This window comes from Puma concolor, chromosome B1 (genome assembly GCF_028749965.1).
Source record: "Puma concolor isolate L17-30 chromosome B1, mPumCon1.1.hap2, whole genome shotgun sequence".
NCBI classification, from domain to species: domain Eukaryota; kingdom Metazoa; phylum Chordata; class Mammalia; order Carnivora; family Felidae; genus Puma; species Puma concolor.
Genome location: NC_141670.1, coordinates 46,939,447 through 46,951,501, shown reverse-complemented (window position 1 = coordinate 46,951,501; position 12,055 = coordinate 46,939,447). Strand labels below are relative to the sequence as shown.

General features: G+C 39.2%; 1 protein-coding gene across 1 annotated transcript in view; it reads left to right on the top strand.

Moving 5' to 3' along the window:
* UNC5D (unc-5 netrin receptor D) overlaps nt 1-9,125 on the top strand; it is a 568,239-nt gene extending 559,114 nt beyond the window's left edge. The window contains exon 17 of the mRNA XM_086703728.1: nt 8,947-9,125. Coding sequence (XP_086559854.1) covers nt 8,947-9,073 — 127 coding nt within the window. The 3' untranslated portion in view covers nt 9,074-9,125. The remainder of the gene's footprint in view (nt 1-8,946) is intronic.
* Nucleotides 9,126-12,055: the final 2,930 nt, after the last annotated feature.

The window sequence follows — 12,055 nt, the reverse complement described above, 5'->3', positions numbered from 1 at the left end:
AAAAATACACACTTAAAACTGACAAGAATGAGTTGCAAATATTTTTCCCCACCTTATAAAGACTACTTTAAAGCCTGGACGCCTCTTTACAATTAAATGACTTGTATCAAATAAACTTGCTTTTTGTATGCTCAGAGGAAACGCCAACACATCCTTCCTTTTAAAGGGGTGAGTGTTAGGTGTCTAGTCACCTGGCAGCTGAAGAAAATGCTGCCCAGTTAAATAAAAAGAGCCCAGAGTAGGTTAAGAAGGCATTAACTAACGAAGGCTCTAATCTTAGCTGTCATGCCTACCAATGGAGTCTCAGACAATTCATTTTACTTTTTGTGTCTCAATTGCTTCAACTCTAAAATCAGCATCATGCATGCCCTCTCCTACTTCCTATATCTGTCTACAGCCAAAAGAAGATATTACAGATCAAAATATTAGACCAAATTGCTAGACATGCGGGTAAGAGATTTTAAGTGACACAGACATGTTCATCTCCTCGGATCCCTAGCTTGAAAAATTTGGGTAGAGTACCCAGAACAATAGAGATGGTCTTCTTCTAGCACCTGAGCTCTAAACATCCACATACTTTGAGAAAGATCATCATTAGGAGGGTATGCTTGACAATATCAAAAGCAAAAGATTACATAAATGCTTAGGTCTGCTACAGATTTATCATCACCAAAAGAGCTGAGGAGTTAATACTTCTGGCTTTTAGGGGCCCAAACTATCAATCCTTTTTGTCATCCTTTACACTCTTAGCAAAAACAGAAACAATTTAGCATTTAAGTGTGCCTTCTCTTGACTCACCCCTTTACCCAGGTGTTCAGTTTATTAAAAAAATAATAATAATAGTTATTGTCTTCTTTGGGGGAAGCAGCCTATGAACAAAGGGAACAAAAACTATCCCACACGCAGAGATTTCATTCTTCCAAAGGAAGACTGAGAATAAGGACTAAATAAGGAAGATCTAGAGTGAATTAGACAAAGGATAGAAGAATGGAGTTTCTGGAGGTGTGATTGGGGTTGTATTTTTTAAATATGGCTGTCAGGCAAAATCTTACCAAGATTGGCACTAGTGACATTTAGGGCCAGATAATTCCTTTTAGCGAAGGGCTTTCTGTGCTTTATACAATAGTCAGCAGCATCCCTGATCCGTACCTACAAAATGCCAATAGTTCCTACCAACTACGACAGCCCCAAAACATCTCCAGACATTTCCAAAGATCTTCTACGGAGCAACCAAAGTTGAGAACCACTGGTCTAGAAGATGTTACTAGGTCACAGTAAGCAGCTGAGCTCGGATCAAAGATCAAATCATTGGAGAATCAAAATTCGAGGAATTAGAGCAGGGAAGTAGAAGAATCATCTATATGTATAATATTCAAAAATCCAAAAATTTAAATGGGAATGTGTTGCAGACTATGACAGTAAGTCAGAAGCTAACACTTCCGTGAATAACAGGAATGGATTTGGGCATCTGTAGATTATTACAACCAGCAGAGATCGTGGTTGAGATTATCTCAAAATAGGAGTATCAGACCATGGAAAATATTAGGGAGAAGAGAGAGAGGTGGTCTGGAAATGGCCATGAGAAGGAAAGAGAACTCTCCCCCATTTCTGGTGGTACAGAAGGTATAGGCGAGAAAACAGCGATCACAGAAAAGATCACAGTAGTTTAAGAGCCAGGCTTCACTTAAGAGCAAGAAAAAGAAGGAAATGTTCAGAGATACGATATGCGAAGGAGGAAGAATTCTCCTCTACTCTCATTGGGTCCCTGGCTGGGCCTAGCAAACTGACACAGGGGCACCCGGGTGTCTCAGTAGGTTAAGCATCCGACTTCCGCTCAGGTCACCACGGTTCATGAGTTGGAACCGCACTTCCGGCTCTGTGCAGACAGCTCAGAGCCTGGAGCCTGCTTCGGATTCTGGGTCTCCCTCCCTGTCTGCCCCTCCCCTACTTGCACTCTGTCTCTGTTTCAAAAATAAAGAAACATTAAAAAAAAAATTTTTTAACTGATACAAAACACGTGAACGGGAGGAAAGCATGCACATTCTATTGAATTTTCACATGTGCAGGGGAGCCTTCCCAAGCCACTGAAGTGACCAGAACGGGAAACTTTTATACCCTTTGGACAAGGAAACAATAAATTGGTGACGAATTCAAAAGATGAAGGGATTTGGGTGCAGGGTAGTAAATGGTGAAGAAGTAACAGGGCCTGTTTATACAGCCTTCTGGGCCCTACATTCCCTATCTCTGGTGACAAGGATGTCTTCTTTCCTCCCCGTACAGGGAGGATCCCTTCCGCAGGGGACACGTAGCTCCTGCCTTCAGGGAAGAAGGGGGAGAGGAGAGGTCAGGGTGGTTTCCTGTTTCCGCCATTTTCTCAAGCTCCGTCAGCTTAAGGTATTCAATATGCCAAGGTGTCCTGAACCTTAAAATATGGCACCTTGGCATATTAAATAACGTAAGGCATTTTGGTGAGGACGGAAAGCACCAGGGAAAGGTTTCACAAGTTGCAAAAGTGGGAAATAGGTCAGACGTACAACCCCTCACAAGACTCATGGTCCAACGGACAGCCTCTGGTGGCTCACCTCAGCAGGGATGAAGGACGTGGTAAGAGTAGTCATTAAAACTGAATAAATTAATTAAGCAATTGATTGATTAAAAGTTCTCTAGGTTTACCCATTTAGACATTATCTGTCTTGTGTCTAGAAACTTTCTTCGAAGTCCTGTGAGGTAGATAATTATACGCTTATTCAAACAAAACAGAAATAGAAGGGAAATACAGCGCTTGGCAAAAAAATTACAAAGCTAGTCGGTGGCAGAGTTTAAACCAGGTCTTCTGGAGTGCTATTTCTCCAAAACAAATAAAGTTTTTGTTTTTAGCCACACTATGTGTAGAACAGAAAGTCTTAATTCAAGGGCAGACTGCAGGGTTTCTAACAGAATGAATCACCCAGGCACACAGTTAAAGAATTCTACTAGCTGAAGCTTCTGGGGTCCTACCGTAAGGGTGCCCTCCTGCATGGGCTTCCCATCAGGTGCTGCTCACAAGAGGCTTCTGGGAGCCCAGTGCTTCTGTTTTAAGGAGAGATCAGCAGCCCTGACAGATTGGAAATCATCAGAAGACACAAGAGTTGGTCAAGACATGTTAGCACCGTCCTGAGGCTTCCTTTCTTCCTGGTGCAATCAGAAGAAATGAATACATTAAAAAAAAAAAAAAAAAAAGTGTTCTGGAAAGGAATGTATTCATATATCTGAAAGATTATCTTTGTAGTGAATATATTTATGTAATTCTTTGTATTGTGAAAAGAAAATGTTTCTCACAAAGTTAAAAACACGCAAACACAACATGAACAGATGTCAAAGATATACTTGATTAATGAAGAAACTGGTTAATATTAGTTCAAAGGAGAGCCTGAAGAACGCATATACACATATGTACACACATACATGTACATGCGCATGGGAATTCTGAAAGGAAAATGCTAATAGATGCAAAACCAGTTAATGTCTCATGCCCTATAGGATATTGGCCAATTTTGTGGCCAATATATATTAATATCCTGTAGTACAAAAAATATATACTGTTTATGGTTATCTTCTCTGCGAAGTATAACTCAGTTGTATCTGGACAAAATTCATTTGCATTACTCTCAGCTTGCTATAGTTTAACTTCTCCCCCTACAGACCTATAATGTAAGCAAGTCAACAGGGGTCTAAAGCTACACACCCCTGCAGAAGCAAACGGTCCCCAGCTGGCCAGCTGAACACCACCCAGCACTTCACTGAAGAGACACTCAGTACATCCTTTTGTCCGTGTTCAAGTCTTTGACAAGTTGTTCTTGACAAGACTCAGTGTGTCTTGAAAAATCTCCTGGGAGACTTTTATTTGTGCAGCATCTCTCAACAACTTTCCAAGTCACTACTGTGCTTTGTTTTGTGTGTGTGTGTTTTTTCCTTCCATTGCCCCAAGAATTGGCAGGTCCGTTTCTCCTCTTTGCCACCAACATCAGTAACTCAACATCTGAAGCCCTTGGGGGAAGACAGAAGTCACATGGCCTCTCCTACTATCATGTCCATCTTTGTGGAAATCGAAACAATTGCCAATCCTGAACTCGTTTGAGGACGGTTTTTCTTAGTTACTAGAGAGCAGTGAGCCTGTGGGGGAGGAGGGGGAAGGGGTGGACAGACTCTGTTTTGATGTGTGAGGCTTCATCCATCACTGCCATGTACCAGTGCCCCTCTTTTTCTTTCTTTCCTGTTTCCCCCCATTTTCAATATAATTAGACTCTGGGGGACTTGATATTGTCTTCAAATATTTGAAAATCTGTCATATGGAAGACAGATTACATTAGTCCTGCCTGGTCCCAAGTGGAAGAACTCGAGCCAATTCTGCAGAAATTACAAGATTTTTTCTTTTTTTTTTTTTTTTTTTTTTACCCCCTTATAGGAGGCACAATTTTCACAGAGCTGTTCAAATCTGGGATGAGCTTTTAAGGAATCTGAAAAGCTTCTGGTCATTTTGATCTACAGCTTTCACTGAAGCATGCAAATAGTGCCTAGACTCTCTTTATTGACATTTTTTTTCAGTTTTGAGTAAGTCCTTCCATCCCAAGACATTACTAAAGACTCTCTTCTCTTTCCCTTCAAATTGAGATTCTTTGTTCCTCCTCCTAACCAGATCTACATTCACTAGTTTAGGGATGAGAAACTGTTTTGATAAGGGCAGAGTGTAAACATTAGGGGCTACAAGGTCTCCACTGAAACTATTCAACTCTGCCACTGCCACAAGAGAGCAGTCATAGACCATATATAAACTAGTGAGAGGGGCTGGGTTGCAATAAAACTTTATTTATAGACACTGAAATTTGCTTTCCATACAATTTTTATGTGTCGCATAACATCACTTGATTTTTTTTCAAGAATTTAAAAAATTTTAAACTATTCTTATCTTAAATAAGCAGATAGCAGCCTGGGGTTGGCCCGGGGGCCATAGTTTGCCAACCTCTGCCCTAGCCTCTCATTACCTTCAGGACAGACAACTTGTCCAAAGAACAAAATTAAACTCATTGACATCTCAAAAATGACTCTGCAGGTTGAGAATCTGCTGAGGTTTAGGGAAAAGAAGTCTTCATGTATTGATGCTTTTTATCTAAGTGGGCAGTTTTAGAAAGTGGTTTCAGTTGAAGATATAATGATAGGGGTGTGTGTGTGTGTGTGTGTGTGTGTGTGTGTGTGTTGAACACAATACCTGGTGTAAAAATCAGAAACTCCATTAGGGAAGTAGGAGGCACAACTGTATTTGTTAACACAACTCTTTCTGTGGCCAATCCCAGCTGAAGTTGTTGGTTCTACGCTTGTCAGAGAGCTTCTTTGGGATAAACTACTCCATAGTCTGGCTCACAATAAAGTTTGACGGCTCAGACACCACGTTATTGCCTTGTAAAACCAGAGCATTCCTATCTATTATTATCCATTTCAGGCTTAAATATAATAGATTACAATAAAGACTGTCTTCATAAGATAGGTTTAAAAATTATCTCCCAGTCCATTTGGTAGCACTTATGTTAATACCATCAAGCAGATCCCCAAAAGGTAGGAACAAAAAATTTCCATAGCACTTATAAGATTTTTTTCAAAGGGAGGTTCTGCTGGAGGAACCAGGAGACGGGCAAGTTTTAAGGTATTTCATTCTGTTTTTTACCTGTTTGTCTCGATAGATGAGGTTTCATCCATCACTGCTGTGTACCAATTCCCCTCCTTTTCTTTTTTTTCATTTTCAATATAATTAGACTCAGGGGGCCTTGATATTTGTCTTCAAATATTTGGAAGTCTGTCATATGGAAAAGGGATTAGACTTGCTTTCCCCATTCCCAAGTGGTAGAACCACAACCAGTTCTGAAGAAACTACCAGGGAGAACTTTTTTTTTTTTTACTTCCAGTTCAAAGATCCTGAGTCAGTGAATTGTTGCCATTATGTAATAATAGCAACAGCATTATTGGATGGTTTACTATTGTCATGTACTCTCCGGAAAGCTACATACTTAATACGACAATAGGACAATACGGTGTGTACTACTGGTATTTAAATTTTACAAATGATATCAAGGCCTGAGAGGTTAAGCAACTTGCCCTAAATTACAGAGCTAGCAAATTAGAGATTCTAGATTTGAATCCAGGTTTTTAAAATTTATGCTGTTTGGGGCACCTGGGTGGCTCAGTCAGTTGAGGTCCAACTCCTGGTTTCGGCTCAGGTCATGATCTCACGGTTTCCGAGTTCAAGCTCCATGTCGGGCTCTGTGCTCATGGCATGGAGTCGGCTTGGGATTCTCTCTCTTGCCCTCTCTCTCTGCCCCTCCCCCACTCTTGCTTCGCTCTCACCAAATTAAATACACTTAAAAACATTAAAATAAAACTACGCTGCTTCTTTGTAGTGGTAGTGTGCAATGAACTCTATGGACGCAATTTGTGTCCCATGACACATTTTAATCTAAAATAGAAGTAAAAGATGTAGAATATATGCTTGGAATGCCTGACAGCTGTTAAGTGAATGCATCCACATGTATACATCATGAATATGTATAATGTATAATATGACACTATTTACATAGAATTTCAAACACGTAAAATAAAACTATAAGTTACTTAGGACTATGTACATGGACGTTAAGATATCCACATGGAGGGAATAAAATATATCAAATGAAGTAGCTACCTCTGAGGAGTGAAGGGAAAGAAACAAATTGCAAAAAGTTAAGAGAAGCTTTACTCATACATCTCTGAAATATTTTGGTTCTTTAAAAATGGGAGAAGATAGAGTGAGCACACGAGTGATAGAGCATGACAGGAGCAGGGATAGAGACTAAGACAAAGATGAATCTGAAGCAAAGAGGACTAAAATGAAAAGCCTTTTTTGAAGCAGGTGTGGATACATATGTTATTTTGTTTTTTATACTTCCTATACTTTCTCGATGCATGAAAATTTTCATTTAAAATATATGTAATTACAACAAAATTCGAGCAGAAAATCTTTCATGGAGCTCTGTGACACATTAAGTCTTCATCTCTTCCATCTCTGCTGCTCACAAAAATGGCACAAAGGGATGAAAATGGCTAAAAAAAAAAAATACACAGTCCATAAACCCACAAAGACAGGATGAATGGAAAAGAATCAAATAGCAGTGGGGAGAAATTAATCTGGGTACAGGAGTGTAATTGAAGTAGCTTATGTGAGTAGGCTGAACCCCAGACCTGCAGGGTAGGAGTCTACAGTAAAGCATTCACGATGCTTAGCAATCAGTCAAATTATAAATCATTCATTAGTTCCACAAATATTTATTGAGGGCCTCATATGTGCCCAATGCTGTTCTAAGTGGGGATAAGTAGCAACCAAATGGTGAAGGGGGTGGGGGGATGCAGAGTCACTCAGCAAGCAGGATTCATTTTCAATAACCCTGTGAAATAGGCTTTAACAATTGCAGAGAGACTCCCAGATCCTTCCCCCATCACACCAGGTGGCTGCCCTGTGTGGACTGTGGAGTTGTTTAGTTTGTAGAAGCTGAAAGAAACAAGCTGTAGAGAAAAGAGTTCAGGTACAGCTCCAGAAAGGAATGTGTGCCATCCTTAGGACCATGAGAGTGACAAGGGATACATTGAACAGTGAGACCATGGTACACCCTTCCCACACCTCTTGTCTCAGACAATGCTTGTACCACTCATGCAGGAAACTGGTGGATTCTTCTGTGAGGAAATAAGCACCCCTGAGAGAGAACATTGGATGCTGCTGTTTGGAGGTCCTCAAACAAGACAGGCAGGGTCAACCTAATTATGCAACCATGAAACTTATCAGTTGACAAGCCCTGCCCAGCCACAGAGTTTTTGAATAGGGGTCTGCTTATGTTCTTCATTTTAAAATATGAATAGAAGGCCAATGACGACCAGACATTTGAGGAGAGCCTCAAGAAGCCAAAAGGATATCAAAATGGAAAGAGAATAAAATAACTGAGGAAAATAAAGACAATAGAAGATTAAAATAAAAATCAAATACAAAACAACAAAAAATACTTAAAAATATCTGTGGTTACTATTCTTAGAGGGATAAGATATACAAGTATAGAACATGAAAATAACGTATTTATAAAAGTATCAGAAAACTAAAAAGAGCTTGGAGAACCAAAAATAGGACAACAAAATTGTAAAATAATTCCATAAAGGGGTGCCTGGATAGCTCAGTTGGCTAAGCATCTGACTCTGGATTTCAGCTCAGGTCATGATCCCACGGTTCATGGAATCAAGCCCCACATCAGGCTCCATGCTGACAGTGCAGAGCCTGCTTTGGATTTTCTCTCTCCCCCCACCTTTCTCTGCCCCTCCCCTGCTCAAGCATCCTGTCTCTCTTTTTCAAAATAAATAAATAAAATAATTCCTTAGAAATATTTGTGGTTTCAACCTAATGGTTGAGGAAAACTCCTAAACTTAGAACAAAAGACATGAAAATTAGACAAGAAAACATAAGTAAATTAAGTAAGTAAATTTGGAAACTAGTATTCATATAATGGCAATTCAAGAAACATTGAACATTTAAAAAGAATGTTAAATACTTCTAACATTTAAAAGACATTGTCCCCCAAAAAACAAAACAGACAAAACTCAAATGACAGGGCATGACATACATTGAGAATGCTTGTGAAATACAGAATGAAAGAAAATAAAAGTTTCACAATAAGACATGTTATTTTAAAATTTCACAACACCCCTAACAGAAGTTCTTAAATGTTACTAGAGTAAAAAACACAAAAGAACATGAAGAAGGTTATCATTGGTCTTCTCTATTCAAAGGGAAAGGATTTGCAATCTGGAATTCTATACCTAACCAAGCTATCACTAATTTAGGGGGACACACAAAAAAAGGCCTTTTCAGACAGGAAAGGTCTCAACATTTTCTTTTCTTAGGGAACTCCGGGAAGATCCACACATGAAAACGAGGGAGAAAACTCGGAAGAGAAAAATCTGGAACCCAGAAAATGGAGATGCAAAACAAAAGAGAAGCAAAAGGGATTCCCAGGATGATGGGTTCTGAGATGGCTGCTGTGATTCAAGCTTAGAGGGTAACCAATCAAAATTGGAGCAGGAAGTATCTGGGTTCTGTGAGCAAGATCTCCAGCAAGAAAATAAAACAGAACACCTGATATGTTTTGAATATATTCAGGTGATATCTTCAAAACTGTTAGAGGCTCTGGAGATAGATTTGTGAGTTATACAGAGATCACTAAGCAAAATTAAAACGTGGTCATGGGGTTCCTGGTTGGCTCAGTGGGTTAAGCATCTGACTTTGTCTCAGGTCATGATCTTGCGGTTGGTGAATTTGAGCCCCCCATCTGCCTTCTGCTGTCAGCATGGAACCTGCTTCAGATCATCTATCCCCCTCTTTCTCTGTCCTTCCCCGACTCATTCTCTCATTAATAAACAAATGAATAAATGAATGAATAAATAAACAAATAAAATATCATGAGGGCCACCAGGAAGGACCTAACATTTTACCAGAAAATGTGATTGTAATGTACTGCATGGATCAGCTGTGAATGACTATTTCCTAGTCTTGACAATATAAACACATAATAGTAATTTAACAAGAAATGAGCTATAACTTCATCGGAAGAAGAGAATAACTAGATTGAGAGATATTTATGAGTGAATGTAGTTGTGTTGTGTGACTTTGTGTATGTATGTATGTGAGTGGGTATGCTAAGTACTTAAGAAAACTAGGTTCTCATCCTCGCTAATTGGTATTTTATGGAGAATATATAAAGCTTAAAGAAAATTCAAGAAAGTAGTACAGGAATAGTATTTACAAATACAGAAGTAAGTATGAAAGAGTAGCCAAAAATTGAAAGAGGTTTCCTCAGGGGAGCAAGAATTAGGAGTGAATGGCATAGAGGAGAAAACTGCTAATTTTCAGGGTAAGCTTAGAGGTACCATTTAACAGTTTAAAAATTTTATGTGTATTTTACTGTAATAAAGGCAGAAACAAACTACTATGCAACTAGACAATGGGGTTATTTTCATAAAAACAAAAGGATTTCCATGGCAAAGGCAATTCATGGTCGAAGGAAAGAATAAGTGCCTACATGAAGTGGAATGCCCCCAACATGCATTTGTTCACTTTAAACTGCAGGACGGATTAAAAAAAGAAACTTTATCATTCATGTCAATGCACTTAAAAAACCGCAACTGAGTGGAGCAGAAACCAGCAGGAGGCCACTGGTTAACCCTGTGATTGTAGTTTCTGTGAAGTTTTACAGTTCCCTCACCACCTTCAGTACCAAGCACACTTTTACAGATGCAAATAAAATTATAATAATCCTCAGGCCACATGGTGTTCTTAGGGGTTGTTATGTATATTAAACCTGATTAAAAATATACCACGAGTAGATGTCTTTTCTGACACATAGAAGATTCAATCCAAGTCAGATCAATGATGTAACATCACTTCAGGCTGTGGGAGCTGAGACAGGTCAGTGCTACAGTGGCAGCAAGAAAGATAAATTGCCTACCAGAAACACAAACAACCAAATATCTCATCAGACATCAAACATCTCTCTGTGCCGAATTAAAAAGAAAAAAAAAGTATTTCAAGCCCTAGAAAGTGACTGCTCAGCATAGTTTGATCAGGAAACATGAGCTATACAAGGAATTAGATCATTCAACAAAAATCGACTATATCCTTCCCATTGGGCTAGGTTCTTTGTGAAATACAAAGGAAGTGTAAGATATGGTTCTCACTCTCAAGAGGTAGGCCGTTTGTTGGGGACTCATGACTGGCATCCGTGAAATGTAAAGACAAGATTTGGAAACTCTTAGGATGAATAATAAGTTACCAAAACTAAAGGCAAAGGTGGAGAATACAGGACTCAGAACAAGGGAATTAGGGGCAAGAGGGTTCATGGGGAAAATGGCCTTCAGTGAAACTTTGGGAAATGGGTAGGGGTTTGGGCTGGTGACTGGACAAGGTTTGAATTATTTATACTTTAGAAACTTAAGTTGGAAGCAATCACACTGTGTTTAGGGTTGGGGGGCGGGTGGAGGGGAGCAAGAGGAAAGTGGTCAGAGTGTATCACGTTTGCTTTTTATGAATTTGCTCTAAATTCTGGCTTTAGTTCCCTTCCAGTCCTTTAACTTTTTCTTTGGGAGACTATGCCAGCATCAGTTACCTAATACCCACATGGTAAAAAACATTTTTCAGTGTTGTCTTACTTTTAAATTTCCTTTGTTGCAACAGTGGTTTTTTATATTAAAGTCATTTTCCTAGTAAAATTATTGCTGACTGCGAATACTGTCTTGAACACGCCATTGAACGTTTCGTCTAGCATAAAGTTGGGGATCAGGAAGTGAAAAATGCATTTGAAAGTGATTGGCCATTCATTTTAAACAAAATCGGGGAAACTAACAACAAGTTGGGAGTTTAGCTTTTCTGCAGCCAAGGTATTTCCATCAGCAACCTGTGCCACTGCTCCCCTGAGGGCCTTTTGGGAAATACTCTGTAGAAACTAGATCTTTAAGACTGACAGATGCCAGTGGACCATTAGGACATCCCTTAAATTCCCACTGTTCACTTTGCAGATAGCTAGAAGAAATCATGGAGACCTACAGACCTAAAATCGTGGGCCATTCTAAATTCAGATCAATCAGAAAAACTGAGTAAAGAGGGGAAAGATGGATCTTTCTCTTAACTATTTCAGTCCAGTTGTTCTCGGATTCTGTATGTTGGTTGGTTAAGCCATCTATATACTTAATTAAGAAAGGATTGCTGCTAAATAGGAAAAAAAAAAATAATTTCTACTAATCTGATACTAGACTATCCATAATAGAGATTCAGAGTCTGCTTTCTGTCACATCCAATTTTATGATATTTGCAAAAATATTTTACAAGATATTGGCAAGAATTAGTCAAGTGATAAAAATGGCTTCATATAACTTCCCTAATGGCTGGAAAGATATGTCTCCGGAATAAGGCATCCTTTCTCTTCTTACTTCTGGGTGAATAGATCTTGGCTGTATGGAC